The 18,630-nt window shown below is 39.9% G+C and overlaps 1 protein-coding gene across 6 annotated transcripts in view; it reads left to right on the top strand.

Moving 5' to 3' along the window:
• The first annotated feature begins 1,947 nt into the window (after window positions 1-1,947).
• The window catches only part of RPGR (retinitis pigmentosa GTPase regulator), a 54,938-nt gene continuing 38,255 nt past the window's right edge, over window positions 1,948-18,630 (top strand). Inside the window, exons 1-8 of one of the 6 annotated variants that reach the window (XM_026513293.4) lie at window positions 1,948-2,149; window positions 5,210-5,410; window positions 7,417-7,542; window positions 8,025-8,117; window positions 9,424-9,486; window positions 11,451-11,609; window positions 13,033-13,182; window positions 16,314-16,472. In XM_026513293.4, coding sequence (XP_026369078.1) covers window positions 5,248-5,410; window positions 7,417-7,542; window positions 8,025-8,117; window positions 9,424-9,486; window positions 11,451-11,609; window positions 13,033-13,182; window positions 16,314-16,472 — 913 coding nt within the window. In that variant the 5' untranslated portion in view covers window positions 1,948-2,149; window positions 5,210-5,247. Of the gene's footprint in view, window positions 2,150-5,148; window positions 5,411-7,416; window positions 7,543-8,024; window positions 8,118-9,423; window positions 9,487-11,450; window positions 11,610-13,032; window positions 13,183-16,313; window positions 16,473-18,630 lie in introns of those variants that run through there. The other 5 variants (XM_057310765.1, XM_044389362.3, XM_044389361.3 and 2 more) reach the window with 5 other exon arrangements.

Genomic DNA, 18,630 nt, shown 5'->3' with positions numbered 1-18,630 from the left:
TTATTATTTTTGCCAATAATATGAGATAAAACGTTATCTCATGATTACTTATTTTACATTTTCATTATTTCCAGTGAGGTTAAATACCTTTTTATATGTTTATTGGCCATGTGGATTTTTATCTCTGTGGATGCAATATCCTTTGATTATTTTATATTTCTTATATTTTTGTCTTTTTCTTATTGACTCATTAGTGTTCTATATGTATTCTGAATACTAGATCCTTTATCCAACAAATTATCTATAGTCACATTTACCAGCCTGTTCATTTATTGCTTCTAGTAAGTACTTCTTAAGCTTTTCTGTGAGTTAAACTCTTGCTACATGGAGAAAGACAACTATCATATGATTTCTCTCATCTGTGGAACATAAGAACTAAGATGATCGGTAGGGGAAGAAAGGGATAAAGAAAGGGGGGGTAATCAGAAGGGGGAATGAAACATGAGAGACTATGGACTATGAGAAACAAACTGAGGACTTCAGAGGGGAGGGGGGTGGGGGAAGGGGATAGACCGGTGATGGGTAGTAAGGAGGGCACGTATTGCATGGTGCACTGGGTGTTATACACAACTAATGAATCATCGAGCCTTACATCGGAAACCGGGGATGTACTGTATGGTGACTAACATAATATAATAAAAAATCATTAAAAAAAAAAAACTCTTGCTACATGAAGTGTGATCCATGGACCAGGAGCATTAGCATCAGCTGGGAATTTGTTAAAAATGCAGATTCCTAGGGCCCACCCGAGATCTGCTAAATCAGGATCTGATTTTTAACAAGACCACTAGATGATTTGTAGGTGCATTAAAGATTTTTAAATACTGGATTAAATGATTAAGAAACATGCAAATTTTCGGGGTGTCTGGGTGGCTCAGTTTTTGGGCGTCTGCCTTCGGCCCAGGGTGTGATCCCAGGGTCCTGGGATTGAGCCCCGCATCGGGCTCCCTGCTCACTGGGAGCCTGCTTCTACCTCTCCCACTCCCCCTGCTTGTGTTCCCTCTCTTGCTGGCTGTCTCTCTCTCTGTCAAATAAATAAATAAAATCTTAAAAAGAAAAAGAAAAGAACTGTGCAAATTTTCTTCCTTGGGGTAATAGTAATCCCCACCTGCCTTCTGCTGCTTTTTCATATGTGAAATTACCTGGCTTTGGTCCTATATGTCTGCAGTTCATATATCCTGGAGCTGCACCATAAAATTTCAGAAATCAAAGAAACTATTAGAATCTGATTTATTGATCTCGGGGTCATGAGACTGAGCCCTGCATCAGGCTCTGCACTCAGCACAGAGTCTGCTTAAGATTCTCTCTCCCTCTGCCTCCCCTCACCCCCCAGTGTGCACGTGCACTCTCTCTCTCTCTCTCTCAGATAAATACATCTTAAATACTAAAAAAAAAAAAAAGAATCTGATTTGTAAGTCTAGATGTTTTGGGGATTTCATAGTATGGTTTTCAAAGTGGAGATACACCTGTTTTTCTGATTCCCAAGAAAGAAACAGTATTGGCAGCTGCATTGTAATGCAATTCAAAATGCAAGGCTTGGAGGTTTTGTTGAATGCTGCCAAGAAAGGAACTAGTTCAGTGAGGAAGCGTAATCCATCAAATGTCTTCCTTGTTTGTACATGCCTCTATTTTTAAGTTGACACAGAATGCTCCAGAAAGGAATAACAACTAGAATTAATAGGGGAAATTGCCAAGAGTTGTGCATGTTGTCAGACATGGGACGACTTCTCTATATCAACATGATTTCCTGACGTTGGCCAGCTAGGAAGGGAGCGCTCATGGCGAGAGCACAGGACTGCAGCCGAGAGTCCTAATATTATACCTTAGAACTCCCTGCCTTCACCAACATGAGGGAAATGACTCCGTAGGTTGAAACCATCTGGCTATGGAGATACATACTACTTACTCAATGTCATGGATGCTCCCACCTTGCCCGCCTGCCTGTAGTGTGCAGGGGCACAGGGTACTGGATCTGGCCAGGGAGTGGTAAGAAGCAGAAACGTGTTACCTCTGGCCTGAAACATTTCATTTCCTGCTTCCTCTCTCTCTCTCTAGACCTGCCACGGTGACCAAAGAGGTCAGGAGTCACAAACGGTGCAGCTACAAGATCGCTGAACCTCCATCAGTCGTCTGGCCCCTGAGTGATCAGGTAAAGCAGACCCTCCCACACCTGCTGACCCACAATGGACATGTAGCATGAGTGAGGGAAAAAACACTTTCGTTTGTGTTAAGCCACTGAGATTTGAGTGTTGCTTGCGATGCAGCATAGCCTGGGTTACATGGATACAGGGAACATAGCTGACTCTGCCTTATTAATGAGACCTAACACTGTTGAGTGCTTCTCTGTAGCCCAGGCACCATGCTCTAATTTCCACATGCATGATCTAGTACCTCACCTTCTGGGATAGACAATAGTATTATCGTATATTACATGACATATGGGATATGTATCTGTGTCGTATGTATCAATTTTATGTAGATACCATCGTGTGTGTGTGTGTGTGTGTGTGTGTGTGTGTGTGTGTATCTCAGTGGTATATTGTGCAAGGAGGTTTTCTTCCTTTCCTCTTGTTAGGCTAAAGTAGTATCTCTCCTTCTAGCTAAGACTAGTCTCTCCACAGGAGATCTGGATGCCATCTCTTCCTCCCTTATATTATTGGTTATTCCTTCACGCTCCTGAATCTGTGTTTTCTCTCCTATTTGCTTTGCCCACCCCCCCCATTCTAAAGTCTCTCCAAACTTAACAGATGCCCTCCAACCACCTCCCTTCCCCCTCCAAATACTATCTCCTGTCCCCTCCTATCCCATTTCAGTCCCTGATGTCTTAAGTGTTCACCCTCACTTGTTTCTCTCAGCTCCCGTGTTGTTTCTTCCTCCATCACTCTACCAAACACCTCTTTTCAGCGCTAGTCGTGATGCCTGCATCGCGAACTTCAGGGAGCCGTTTTCGCCTTACTTCATTTCTCAGCATCACGTGACACAACTGACCACACCCTCCTGTCGAAGCCCTATTCTGTTGGCTCTCCCTCCGTGGCTCCTCCCTACTTCTCAGCTTCATCTTCTCTTGCTGGGCTGCTAAATGTTGGCCTTCAGCACCACTCATCCTAGCCTCTCTTTTCTTTTCATTCTATAGTCACTTTCCAGTCTTTCCCGAGGCTACCTAGACCCAGGCAACCCCAAATATGTGCCTCCATCTGGGGCTCCTATTTGCCAATTGGCTGCCTAGCTTAGCACCTCCTCTTTGATGCCTTAGTGCGCTCAAAGCTGAAGCACCCCGCCACCTAACTCCACCCCTCCTTCTCTTTCCTCAGTGTTACCCATTTTAATGAATGGCACCACCCTTCCCCTATTTGCTTATGTTGGAAACCCCGGAGTAGAGCTGCATTAATACCTTCTGGAATGCTCAACAGCAAAATGTGCTTTCTCTTTTTGAAATTAAAAAAAAAAAAAAACTTGGGGCGCTTGGGTGGCTCAGTCGGTTAAGTGTCTGCCTTCGACTCAGGTCATGATCCCGGGGTCCTGGGATCGAGTTCCACATCAGGCTCGCTGCTCGGAGTCTGCTTCTCCCTCTCCCTCTCCTCCCCTGTTCCTGCTCTCTAGCTCTCTCTCTACCTCAAATAAATAGACAAAATCTTTGAAAAAAACCAACTAAAGGAAGTCTTTAAAAATTCTTATTTTCCCATAGTGACTATTATGATGCTTTCATGAAGAATATCTCATTTTTCCCAAAATAATTTAGGGCTCTTCTTTGCCGTTGTTCTAAGAGCTATTTGGTAGTCCTGCACTGCCTAAGAGTCAATAGTCAGATACCATTTCCTGTTGATTCTACCTCCTAAGACATTTTGAGGTCGGCTTGCTCCAGATCAGCCAATACACCATGTTCTAAACCATAGTGACTGGTTATCGGTATATCTGCAATAGCCCTCGAGCCCTCCTCCTTGCTCCAATTTATTCCCCACAAATCAGCCAGGCAGAATGATTCCAGGAATACACATAGCTGATCCTTTCACTCCACCGCCTAAAACCCCTCAATGGCTTCCTGTTGTCCTTAGGATGAAATCTCAGATCCTTAACCGGCTCACGACCCTGCCACTTTACCATGAGCTAGTGTTACCTCTTTGAGCTCCTGGAAAGAGCTCTGTTTTTTATGAGCCTTTGCCCACGATTTACTTTCTGCCCAGAGCTCTCTCACCTCTCCCAGCTCCTCCTTCTTCAGTTCTTAGATTTGATGATGTTTCTTCAGATAAGCAATTCTTAACCTCTCACACCAGGACAGTGCTCCCCATTAAACACTTGCTTTGTAAGTAAATGATTATTTGTGTATTTCCTTGTTTAATCTCTCCTTCCGGTTTTAATGAAACTCCCTGAGGAAATCAATAACACGCTCTCATACGCACAAAGTCCTCGAATCCAGCTTTGATTCTAGAGCGTGTGCCCACAACTACATGTACATACATTTCCTCATCCTGGAAGATGGCTTTTTGCCTCTTTGTTTCATGGTGTATGGGAAACTGAAGTTTGACTATAGAAAAACGTCTCTGGAGGAATTCTAAAGCAATGGTGTTCTGCTATTGGTGAATCTCTTTGCGCATTTCCTGTCAGTAGTGGATGGCACACCTCAGCCTTCTGGGGGAGGACAGAGGGAGATGTTCAAAGGACAGGTTGGGCTGACTAAGCTAGACCCTAGCTCTCCTCCATTGTGTAATCAACACATCTATGAGGGAGTAACGTGAACCACCTTATAGGACTGCGGTAGGGCTCATTCATTCGATAAAGATTTAATGAGCATCTAGTATAGGGAAGGTCTCAGGTTACATGCTGGAAATACAAATGCGTTTCGGATGTTTAGCAGAGTCCCTATTCCATTTAGTTAGAGTCGGTCAGTTATTGCTAGCATTATTACACTTATGTGTCGACGTTTGCCTGTGTCACACAGCCTGAGTGACAGACCATGTGATATTTGTGACGTTTGTCCCTATGCTTACGGGGCCTATATAAACCACCAACATCAGCGTGCGGGCTCAGAAGCATCTCTGCGCGGCGTGGCCGCCCCTCCCCTCCCGGCCACCAGAGGGCGCGCGGCCTCTACCGCCCCGCCCGCTGCGTCTGCGCCTGCGCCTGCGCCGCGCCGGCCGCCCGGCCCTCCGCTCCCCTCCCCCCGGCGCCGGCCCCGCCTCGCGCCCTAACGTTCCGCCTCCGTTGCCCCTAGCGGCTGTTTGTTGACTTCCGGGGACGCGATAGTAGCCGATGTCCGGGGTGTCGCTATGGGGGCCCGGGGGGCTTCCGCGGCCCGCTTCGGGACTGAGGCGCTGCCATAGGACCCACCGAATCGCCCCCGCCACCTTTCCGGCTCAGCCCCAGGTTCCCCGCACCACCGTCGGCATGGGGGAACCCGAGGAGGTGGTGCCCGGTGAGTCGCGTCCGCGGTCGTGGTGGCGGAGGGCCGGGAGGGAGGGTCCGCGGGCGGGCGGGCGGGCTGGCGGCCAGGTCCCGCCTCCGGGCCGCCCCGTCGGAGAAAAGGCCCAGGCGGCGGCGGCCGGACTGTGGAGCTCGGGCCGCGCCTCCGCGAAAGCCTGAGACGAGCGGAAAGGAAGGGTGGGGGGCGGGAAGCACGGGGAAGGGGGTGCTTGTGCTTGCTTCTCTTTCTTTTAAAATAAGCTTTCGATGAGTTTCTTGAACGCAGGGGCAATTTTTACCTGCCTATAAACTTCCCCAAAGTACCTCCTTCGAGGTCCCCAAGACCCAGTTATGTATCGAATGCACTAAAGAGTGGGTGATTAGGGGGCGTGGGGTAAAAGAGGAGGGGGAAAACGACTTAGAGAAAGAGGGTGCGGAGGGAGCCATTAACGAGTGCTCTTCTAAGACTTTTCCCCTGCGCTCCAGAAGTACATTTTTTTTTAAAGATTTTATTTATTCGACAGAGATAGAGACAGCCAGCGAGAGAGGGAACACAAGCAGGGGGAGTGGAGGAGGAAGAAGCAGGCTCACAGCGGAAGAGCCTGATGTGGGGCTCAATCCCGTAAGGCCGGGATCACGCCCTGAGCCAAAGGCAGACGCTTAACCGCTGTGCCACCCAGGCGCCCCCAGAAGTACATTTGACATTGTGACGTTGTACCACATGTATAGTGTAACAGAAGTAGACGTTTCATGAAGTGGTGCTTACTCTAACCACTTAGTATGCTCTCAGATCTTTACTATAAAGATCATTCCTTTAAAAATGATAATCGTGACCCACTAAATTTTTTTTCTGACCCACTAATGGATCAAGACGAACAGTTTGAAAAAAAAAAAACAAAAACAAAACACTGGATTACAGCAGAATCAAGTGTGTGTGTGTGTATACACATACACACATGTATATAACGATATGTATAAAGAGAGAGCGCGCACGTTTTCTGCCATGCTCTTGGCTCTAACACGTTCACCACCTGGAGTTCACAGCCTAGTGAGAGATACTAGGAAGTAAACAAAATGACAGTACCACTTCACAATAGATACCAGGGGACAGAGCAGAGCCACCAAATCCTGGCTTGGGGTGAGGGTATCAGGGCAGGCTATCTGGGAAGCCAGAATAGGACAAAACAGAATTCTTCATTCTAGAAAAAGCCAGAGTGTGTTCTAGAACCTGGCCTCTCCAATCTCAATTATCAGTTTGAATTGACATGCCTCACAATTTTTCTCAAAGGGTTTTTCATAGTAGCTAGTCCCTTGTACATTATCATTTATTATTAATACTTATGTTCCCTATGTTTATGGTACCCATTAGTTTCTTTCTGTGTGATTATTCTCCTTGAGATTTCCTCAGAAGCTGGATCTGGCCGTGTGTGTGTGTGTGTGTGTGTGTGTGTGTGTGTGTGTGTTTAAATGGTTATTGAAAACTGGTAGGGATTTTTGGTCTCTCTCTAAAATGGTACTGGACCAAAGTAGTCTGTGAATACTACTTAGATCAGGTAGTATTTAATGACTTAATTTAAGAGTGTTAAATCTCAACATCCTCTATCTACATGATGCTAATGATGAAATTCAGTACTGTCCTATTCCCATGTGTGGAGAAAAGCCTTCAATCAGGGACTAGACCATGATGTGTTAACCCGTGTTAATAGGGCACAGGTTGTATCAATCAGCTCATTCCAGGGGACAACAAGACTTTTAGTAACGGAGGACTGCCTTACTTTTTTTTTTTTTACTTTCCAGCAGTAAATGAATAATAGATATTTAGTAGATTTCATAAATAAAACCAGAATAAAGTCTGAGGAGTAAGACTGAATTAAGGTAGAAGGAGGATGTCAACAGTGCCAGAGTGGAAGCAGAGCTGCCATGAGACAAGGAATGTGTATAGATAAGTCACTGAAAAAATATTTTAGTAACAGGCAACATAGTAAAAGTTGTAAAATAGAAACTATCGTATCTTTGCAGGTTCGGGTGCTGTGTTTACATTTGGAAAAACTAAATTTGCTGAAAATATTCCCAGCAAATTTTGGTTTAAAAATGATATACCTACATTTCTTTCATGTGGAGATGAACATACTGCTATTGTTACAGGTTAGTATTGAAATCCTAAATGAGGATGGTAATCCTTAGAGAATCCTCAATATTATAGATGTGCCATGTTTCAGACATGTTGAATATATACTTTCCTTTACCAGAATAGTGTTTTTTCTTTCTTTTACCAGAGAATTCTTGACAATTTGATTCATCCAGAAAGTGTTTTAAATTTTAAATTCCCTTGGTATATTAAAATATGATTTTGTATACACACTACTTTCTTGGAATAAATTTAAATATATCTATATAATCAAAAATGATTACTGAATAATCTTAGAAACTTTTTACACCTAACAGAATCTGGTAACCTATAGATGGACAGTTAAATTCACTTTAACCTGGGCAAGGTAACCTGTTTCAACACACAAAAGCAATACAAGTTTTAAGTGTAGCTTTTTTATTGCTTTGTGATGAGTTCATCTCACATCACTTTATGTTGAAAATGTTTCAATTTCTTATGTCTTTTTCCTTCCCACCAGGAAATAATAAACTTTACATGTTTGGCAGTAACAACTGGGGCCAGTTAGGATTAGGATCAAAGTCAACTGTTAACAAGCCAACATGTGTCAAAGGTTTGGGGTCTTTTCTTCTTTATTGCTTTAAATATTTAAATTACATAAAGTACTTTTATATTGATTGTGATGTTCTTTAATATCATATTAGGAATAATAAAGCCTTAGTTCTTTATTTTCCATTATTTACTTGACTATTATTGGTGTTTAACTTCATTTTTATATGATAACCAGAACTATTTTATGTTAGAGTCTAAAAATCACATTGCTAAAAAAACTTTAAAAATAAATAAAAATCACATTGCTTTTAAACTCAGAGAACACAAAGGAAGTAATGATTCTTCTGTATTGCACTTGAATATCCTTTTATTTTGCCTGTTTGTTAACCTGCTTAAATATTACTGTTATTGTATATACAAAGAACATCAAACTGTGAACATAACTGTGAACATCAACTAAGCTTGAGTGGTGATGTGACAAGAGCGGTAATCTTAATCTTCTTAGCCAAATTTTTTTTTATAATGATTTTTTATTATATTATGTTAGTCACCATACAGTATATCCCCGGTTTCCGATCTTAGCCAAATTTTTAATTTCAGCTCAAAATGTCATTGTAATTTAGCATATCCATGTTATTTTTTATAGATAATGTTACGGAATTTTCAAAGTATTCCACTTGGTCAAAAAGTGTTTATTGAACACAGTCTACTAAACCCTGGGTTGTTTGTTATTTTTTTTTAAACCCTGTGTTTATTCACAAGATCTTTACTCTCAAATATCTAATAGATGAAGTAACACGGGATTGTCTAGACGATGAGATCTTTGACACCGGGGACTCTGTCTTAGTGATCTTTGCAGCCTCTGTGCTAAGCATTTAGGAGATGTTCTGTAAATCTTTTTTGAACATGCAAGTGAATGACTCAGAGCTTTAACATAGGTTATGCCTGTGACCATTGGACTTGTAGTGTTTGTACCTCACTGTGTGAGGTAGAAGGTGAGCTTGACGATGGTGATAGCAGATGAGGGAATAGAGCAGATTGGTGAAGAGGCAACGTAACAGTGCCACGAATCTCAGCACATACTCATTACCTGTGGAGATTTAAAAAATGTATGGATGCCTAGGCCTTACCTCAGACCCACTGACTCGGATTCTCCAGGGCTGGGGCCGAGCTATCTATTTTTCTCGAAGCTCCGCTGGTTATTATAATGCCCGGCTAGTTCTGCAAACTTTTGGCTTATTAGTTAAGAACATCAACTTTGGAGACAGATGGGCCTGGGTTTAAATCTCATTTCTACTGCTTAGTTACGATTTGACCTGTGTTATTTGTCATTTTTATAACCATAAAATCTTTTGTCATTTTTTTAGCTTTAAAACCTGAAAAAGTGAAATTTGCTGCCTGTGGACGGAACCACACCCTAGTTTCAACAGGTGTAGTATTCAATCTGTATGACTTCCTGCCCAATTTGAGGACCGAGTTCTTACTCCAGTAACATTTGTAGCTTTGTAAAATTAAGAGAAGTGGTACCTTGGCAATAGTAAGGTTAAGATTTTTTCAAATGTAAATGGTTAGCACACTTGTTTGCCTTTGAAAATACGTAAATAAATCTTCTTTTCTTGGATTATGTCAAGGGGCAGCCCATCTTTACCTATGTGCACACCTCAGGAGCCACTTGCTCCTGATCTTGCTCTTTCCTCTTTTCTGAGGGTGAGTGGAAGCCACCCCAAAAGACTATTGATATGAGCACAATTCCAATCAAAATCCAAATGGGTTGTGTATGTTTGTGTGTAGAAACTGACAAGGTGATTCTGAAGTTTATATGGAAAAGCACAGGACCTAGAATAGCCAAAACAGTTTTGAAAAGAACAAAATCGGAGGAGTAGCACTACTGATTTCACGACCTATAAAGCCACAGTAATCAAGACACTGGGCTATTTGCAAAAAGAGAGGCAAAGATTATCAGAACAAAACAGAATCCAAAAGTAGACCCACACGTATATGCCCAACTAACATTTGGCAAAAGTGCCAAGGCAATTCAATGGAGAAAAGGTAGTCTTTTCAACAAATGCTGCTGGAACAAATGGACATCCAGGCGCTGGTCACTGAACAGCCTTTCCTAACCGCCCCCCCACAGCCTCTTCTGTGTTCAGGTTATTCTCACCGCCTCCGGCTCCTCCTTAGCCCCTGCCCTCATTCATACTTTTTCCTTGCTAAAATGACTTTCTCTTATTCACATCCTTATCTTTTAAGATCCAGTATAAGTCTTCTTTCATGGAGCTTTCTGTGGCTCTTCAACTTTGACTCATGGTGCTTTGAACTGCTTTAGCATTGCACGAACTCTGGTTTATGCCATATATGTTAAATTGTGTGGCCTTGTTCCGTATGTTCCGTTGGAAAGCTAGTCTTGGTTCCTCAATTAGGTTTCATCTTTTTCTAAAATAATATCTAACTTTAAGTTTTTACTGATTGAGGCAGATTTTGCCCTCAGTTTCCCCTGTAATTTAATTTAACTTCATGTGCATTTGTATGACAGATATAACTAATTTTTAATATGTGTATGTTTTTAAAAATCTTCATTATTTTTAAGCTTATGGGCAATTTTTATTATCTAGGCACGGTACACTTCATATTTAATTAATAAAGCAACTAACACATTTATATAGAGTGTACAAGCCAAACACCATTCTAAGAATTTTATAAATGTCAGCTGATTTGATATTTATAAATAACTCTGTGAAGTAGGCAGTATTTTTTTAAAGGGTATTCTTATCCCTGTTTTGCAGATGAGGCAAATGAGCCACTGAGAAGTTAAGTACAGCTTGCCCTAGGTCACACAGCTGATGAGTGGCAAGCCAGCATTTGCACCCAGGAAATCTGGCTCTCCAGTCCTTTCTCCTAAACACAATACTATACTGCATTTCTACTTAGCTAGAAAATTTAAATACACATAGAATTTTCATGTTTCTAATTATATTCTTTTTGGATTTGCCTCATTTTACTCATTACATATTATATCTTTAATGGGTATGGAAGTTAAAATTAATGAACCACATCTCTTTTAAAATAGTTCGATTTGGATTATAAGCTAATTTGGAAATTACTTTCCTCTTTTTGCTCTGATTTAATAAAGTGCTGCATTAGCAGGAAAATACATTCCACACATTCTGTGCATTTCAATTGCTACTTAAGCTCTAGACCAATTTAGAAAATTTCACAAAATATAACCCTGCTTGTTTTGCTTGATTTTTGACAACAGATTGAAGTTGTTCGCCAAATGGTAGGATAATGTCAGCTTTTAGCTTTCTTAACTGTTAATAGAGGAAATATCTGGTAACTGGCCTGTCTCGTAAAGATGGTGACTATAGCATATCAATGTTTCTTTTTCCATGTGCAGAAGGAGGCAAAGTATACGCAGCTGGAGGAAATAATGAAGGACAGCTGGGACTTGGTGACACTGACGAGAGAAACTCTTTTCATCTAATTAGTTTTTTTACTTGCCAGCGTAAGATTAAACAGCTCTCTGCTGGATCCAATACTTCAGCTGCACTAACTGGTGAGATTTTGTCCCACTTGAGGCTGGGATCCATCCCTTTCGTTTAGACCAGGATATACCGACTGAGTCATCTGACCCCAGCATTGCTGTTTCATTTTCTTTCATTAACTTTGTGTTTTCAGAAGACATAAAAATTGAACTTTGAATCATGACATATAGTCCAGTTTTGCGCTTATTTAGAGTTAGACGGAAACACACACATAGCTGCCATGCTTCCATCTACTCCTATAGAAATTAAATATTCATCATGTGTTTTGAGCATTATATTTGCAGCTATAATAAAGTTGCTATCAGAAACATAGAAATCTATTGGATATGTGTTAACAGAACACGGTCTGGGGGCGCCTGGCTGGCTCAGTCGGAAGAGCACGTGACTCTTGGGGTTGTGAGTTCGAGCCCCACCTTGGGTGTGGAGATTACTTAAATAAACTTTAAAAAATAAAATTAAATATGGTCTGTATTGGTCATTGTATCTCTCTGCCCTCCCTCTCAAAGCCCATGTGAAAAATGTCCTCAAGATGGAAGCCAAGATCCACGTGGTGTCTGTGAAGAAGCTGCCGGTGGGCTTCTCTGCTCCAGTGGGGGGGGGGGCTGTGTGGCCCACAGTGCTGCTCCAGCTGCCAGGAGGGCTGGAGTACCATCTGCAGCGCCGTGCCTGCAGTACCGTCCACCGTCCACTAGCTTCTCGGTGTCCTTGTGGTTCTTTCAGTTTCTCTTGATTTCCCTTATTATTAAACCACTTCAAATCAAAGATTTAAAAATTTTAAATTAATTAAAAGATGTAAGTCTTGATAGTTTCCTTTCTAAAGTATTTTGCCTAGCTTCACTTTTTCTTCCGTTGGAACCCTAATCAGAACACAAGCTAATGTGTTTTGGAGATGTTCTGTCTGCTCACGTATCTCAATCTCTGAAGCTGTGGTATGTGTTTTCAAGTATAAATTGTAAAAAAAAAATGAAATGCATTTCTTTTTCTTTTTTGTCTTTCCTTAAAACTTCGTTTTTACAGTGTTCTCAAGAGCAAGGTCCTCCAGGCCCTTTTGACCTGGGACTTGGCGACAGAACCCATGCTGTCGTTCAGTTCAGTTGCAGGCCGACTGCTTGAAAGGAAGAAACATTTGCTGTTCAGACAGTAGACTAAGAAAAGGTTGTTATAGGGAAGAACATTCTGTCTTTGCTGTTGAGATAAAAATATGGACACGATTTGCATCATGTTATTCTCTGTCCTTTATCATCATAGAAGCCTTTCATACTATAAATTGAACTCTTATGCAGCAAGCTGGTGTGAATGTCTTAGTAGCACTTTTCTATCAAGACACATAGTTTTTCTAAATTAAAAAAATAAATGCTGTGTTGGAAATATAATAACTTGATAGCCTTGCTACCTCTTAAAACCTTTTTTTTCCTCCTTGTGTTTTCTTTATAGAGGATGGAGAGCTTTTTATGTGGGGTGACAATTCTGAAGGGCAAATTGGTTTAAAAAATATAACTAATGTGTGTGTCCCTCAACAAGTGACCGTTGGGAAACCTATCTCCTGGATCTCTTGTGGATATTACCATTCAGCTTTTGTAACAAGTAAGACAGAACATTTTGGATTCATCATGTTACCTCTTATTTCTAACTATTTACTCAGTTAATGATAAAATCTAACATTCTATAGTTCTGTGGAAATAATGCGATGGCAGTCTGTATAATGAAATGATTGTAGTCTGTTTTGGGTCACAGTGTCTCTCCATTTTAATAATGAGAGTTTATAATTTCAAACTCACTCTGACCTGTTATCTTTTTTTAGTGAATATTAGAAAATATTAGAAAAACAGTGTGTATGTTAGAGACTTCTAAACATTGATTCTCAAACTTCTTGGATTCCTTGGCATTGGAAATGAGATCTATGGGCCACCTTCCCTTGGGTGCACTTGCCTCTCTACCTAGACCTACTCTACTCTTGTCCTGATAATTTGCTTTTATTGTTTAGTAATGGAGTCATAGACTTTCATTGTGAGAGCAGGGATGTAGAATAGACGGAAAAGGAAGATTGCTCAGTATGTGATAGGATTTCCTTTGCTGGAACTTTGCTTAGCATCCCCAATCTCTCCCTTTCTGGGGCTCCCTGGCAACCTTTTCTGCCTTAGTTAAATATTCAAAATGTTATAGTCTGTATCTACACAGGGAGTGATAGAAGTATGATCATTCCATCCTATTGGTGGTTTTTCTAACAGCAAAAACACCTAGAGGAAATAGTTCTGTGGCCCCTCTTAGATATCTCTAAGTCTTTGTTTTACATTTACTCCTTTTTCTATGCACCTCAGATTTAGAAAGTGCTGATTGACCCATTCCGGTGGCCCTCAGATTTACCAATGAATTGGTAGCACCATGGTACCAAGAGAGGGCAAACTCCAACTCAGCTGCCATTGTTCACCACTCTATCAGCTTGTATCTTGAACAAACTAATAGTAAATATCCTCAAATGAGGGAGTAAATGAATGAACAATTAACTGTGTACTTTGGGGCAATGCTACCTACCAACTTATCGGCAACTTTCCGGCTCCTGGGGTTGGTATAGTCTGTGCTCACTTTGTTTATAAGACAAACAAACAAAACACAAATGGAAAAACAAACAAAAATCCCAAGCAAAAGCATTGTCTTATACTTAGATTTTAATAAAACTGCCAAATCAATTTTATGACTAAACTCTACTTTAGCCAATAGGAAAACAAGGAATTGCTCATTGTAGCCAATAGGCATTACATTGAACTTTTTTGTTTTGTTTATATTTATGCCTTTTAAAAAAACAGTTTTATTGGGTGGAATTTAAGAAACAAGACAAATGAGCAAAGGGGGGAAAAGACAAATTAAGAAACAGACTCTTAGCTATAGAGAACAATCTGATGGTTGGGGGGGGAGGTAAGTGGGATGGATGAAATAGGTGAAGGATTAAGGAGGGCACTTGTGATGAGCACGAGGTGGTGTATGGTAGTGCACCTGAAACTAATATTAACACTGTGTCAACCAACTGGAATTAAAATTTTAAAAATTAAAAAAAAGAAAGTCAAAGAACATACACAAAACCAGCTTTATTGACATATAGCTCACATACCATACAATTCACCCATGTTAAGGTGCAAGGAGCAGCAGGAATTTACACATAGAAGTGGAAAGAACCTCATTTGGACTTAGTAACTCCTTTCATATGAGAGGCGAGAGGCATGGGAAAAAGAGGACGGGAACCAACAGAGCAGTTCTGTGCCAGTGCTTGCTAAATACTTTATAGAAAGCTGTAGTTTAGAAAATTTCATTTTCTGTGCAGATCAACCCAGAAAATCAGTAGAGCTGGGTTTGTAGTATTTGACCAAGTTTTAAGTGGTGCATACTATGTGTGTTGGATGTCCCACAACTTCCCCAAGTTCTGTTTTGCTAGAAGGACTCTCAAGCCTCAGTAGCTTGAGAGTTATTCTCACAGCTAAGATTTATTACAGCAAAGGATACAGACAAAAACAGCTGGAAGGAGATATGTGTCCTCCAGAGAAATCTAGCATACACTTCCTAGTCCTTCCTCTTTGCTGCACAGGACATGCTTTCAACTACAGATGTGTGTGTGTAATGTCCCTGCCCAGAGAAGCCCACTCTATTCTCAGGGTCTTTGGCTTTTATGTGGGGGTGCTGATTGTCTGGGCATACCCTGCTAGCAAGTAGTCATAGCAACCGAAGCTCCGATCCCTCCACAATGAAACCAAGCATACCTCATCAATGTCGATGGTTGTGCAAATAACCCTAAGAACCCAAGCTGGCATAATTCATTGTTTGGGTTACAAAACAAAATCATCAGTCACTAGCAGAAAGAACACTCCAAGGGCCACATTCCCAGGGGTTGGTCAGTGCTCAATCATGGTTCTCTTGGAGACATGCAAATAATAAACAACCAGATACACTGTGTTACCTCTCTCCTGACATGAATGGTGATATGTTCTGTGTCAAATTAGATTATGTATCTACAAAGGTTTTTAAATTCCTGTCTTATAGAACTCAGTTCAGTGCATAGAAATGAATTCTAAAAAGTTCTGCTTTCAAGAAACTCATAGTGTGATAACTATAATAAGAGAAGCAGGTTAGTAGTGTTAGTATGGACAAGACAGTGATTAAATGTCACAAGTTCCTTGATAAGAGAATCTTTCTGAAGGAAGTGCCATCTAACTGAGCAAAATCTGCTGTCTTAAGACTCACTCATCATATTTACTTCACACATAAGTGCATTTTATGAAACAAGTTTCATAAAAGCAATTATTCATTTGTTTAACAAGTATTCATTGAATATTTCATATACCAGACGCTGCTAGGTTCTTGGAATACCAAAGTGAACAAGACAAAATCCATGTCCTAATGGGGGCTTAATGTCTAGTCATTTTGCTTTACTATAAAAGGAAGTAGAAGAAATAAGATGGTCTCTATGTGAAACAGCTAAAATCGTTTTCTAGTTCACTAATAGTGATGTCATGAATTCATAAAGACTTTGGATTAGCATAATCAAGGAGAAAAGAAAATCTTAGCTTTATTTCCTTACCATACAGTAAAAATATCTCAAGAAAGGGTAAATTAATCAAGTTATCATTTTCTGAATTTTTTGTCGAACATGAGAATGTGTACCCTCAAAGACTATTATTTTGTCCATAATTCTGTCATCTTTGATCGTTGTACTTTTCCTTCAATAGCGGAGGGAGAACTGTATACATTTGGAGAACCGGAGTGTGGAAAGTTAGGTCTTCCCAATCAGCTGCTGGTCAATCACAGAATGCCCCAGCCGGTGCCTGGAATTCCTGAGAAGGTGGTGCAAGTAGCTTGTGGTGGAGGGCACACTGTGGTTCTCACAGGTATGTGTGGAGCCCACCCTCTGTTCCCTGCTTTCTGAGATGGCTAATAATAATTTTTTAAAAATACACTCATTTTCTTCTATTGTGATAAAAACACTTAACATCTGATCCACTCTTTTCATAGATTTTCAAGTCTATAATACAGTAATTGTTATCTATGGGCACAGTGTTGCACAGCAGATCTCTAGACCTTACCTTGCATAGTTGAAACTTTATACCCATTAATTAGCTGCAGCCCTTTCCCCCTCCCAGCCTCTGGCAGCCATCATCCTAGTCTGTGCTTCTGTGAGCTTGACTTTATTAGACACCTCATACAAGCTGGCCTTGCATCTTTTTTCATTAAGACCCCCATCTTTGATTTCCATAGTTAATACATATTTTTGGCCTATGGAAGAAAATTGTAAGTAGAAAAAAATGAATCTTGTGGAATTGTTTTTGCTAACATAATGGACATTTTCATGATCTTAACACCTTTAATGGCAGCAGATAACATTGTTTTTAGCTTGCTTTCAACGACAAACTGTTTTCCTTGTGTGTGTGTGTATTCTATATTTATCTAAAATTGATATCATTTTTCCTGAAATACCTTCTTTTCCCTGTTCATGCTATTTTCTACATGTCATTAATAATTCTTTTCTTCGTAATATTCACAATGTAAAACTTGGTATTTTCTTTGTGATTTTTATGTTCTATTATAGTAATTCATCAAAAAGTGTTAAGATTCTAAATTACAGATAATAAAGTTAGAACCTTAATAGCAATGTCAATTTTGGCTTCTGAATTTTATATTTGGTATGACATGTCATTTTTCAGGATTCCAGTCAATACGGTACAATATACATACTACTTGATACTGTGCTTACTAAATTGCTGCCTCCAAATTTGTTCAGCATTAGATTTATTTGGGTAGTGTACAGGTAATACAGCTAGTGAAATATTACATTTTTTGGTCAAAAAGAAATTAACAGTTTCTGAAGTCACCGCTTAATCTTCAGTAACCCAAAGTTAGCAGTGTTGTAGGGAAATTTTGAATAATACCCCATTCTCAGATGATTTGCTTAATGTTGCAAGGTGATTGAGTGATATTTTATCTTTAGACTTTCCTCTCTTACATCACTTTTCCTTGACTTTTTGTTCTAGTCCAAGTCATGCTTATTAAGCGCTGGTTTCCCAGAATGGTAATTCCCAGATGGAATCTGTTTCCAAGTTAGAAATAATTTTTTTCAAGGCCTCCATTCTATATTTGGAAATAATAATAATAATAAAGAGGTGTAAGATTTCTTTGAATTTCTGCTAACAAAATGGATTTTCATATATTTTTAAGAATATTTATTTTAGGAATTAAACTTAGAAATTAATCTTTATAAATTATCTGAAAATGTATTCTATAGGTAGAAATTCAACTTATTCTTTATGTGTTCTGCAATTTCTCTAGTTTAAACAAACATTATAGAATTTATTAGGTGATTGAAGGTTATTCTAAAGGACACAAATGTTGATTATATAAAATAACATCATTCAACTATATATTATAAAATATCATTACATTAAATGAGCATCCAGATAATCCATGATACTTTTAATTATACTTAAAATTTAAAAATGCACCTAAGTGTGATATTTTCTTGCAATATTATAGACATTTAGCTTTCTGTGGACTTAATTTTGAGGTTAAAAACTATGTTGCCAGAAATTATTCTCTCTAGATTTTTGCAGACTTCGGGATCTCACACACCAGGAAAGTTTTTGTATTTTAAGTTTTTAATTTTGTGACAAGAATAGGAAGACCAACAGATGGTTGCGATCTTCTGATTTGCATTTGGCTAAATATGGGCATTGCAGAAAAAATGCAACCTTTTCACCACTGTATCATAAATAAGGGGGCATTTCAAAACCAAAATTAAAAAGCTCTCAATTTTATTGTAAAAGACACCCTCTTAAATTATATACACTTATCTGTATGGAAAATTTACTGCTTTGCCTATTTTTCACATTTCTCCACGGACCTGTGAGAACTTTATGATGAGCCAGCCCTGGTGAGAAACCTGTGTTTCAGAATACAGTGTGGACAGAAATAGTCCTAACTGATGAAGAAACGGACGTGAAGCCCATGTTGATTATCTTGACTAAGTACTAAATTGAATACCTAAGAGTTATA

This window comes from Ursus arctos, chromosome X, assembly GCF_023065955.2.
Source record: "Ursus arctos isolate Adak ecotype North America chromosome X, UrsArc2.0, whole genome shotgun sequence".
In the NCBI taxonomy this organism is placed as follows: domain Eukaryota; kingdom Metazoa; phylum Chordata; class Mammalia; order Carnivora; family Ursidae; genus Ursus; species Ursus arctos.
This window is presented reverse-complemented; position numbering and strand designations above follow the sequence as displayed.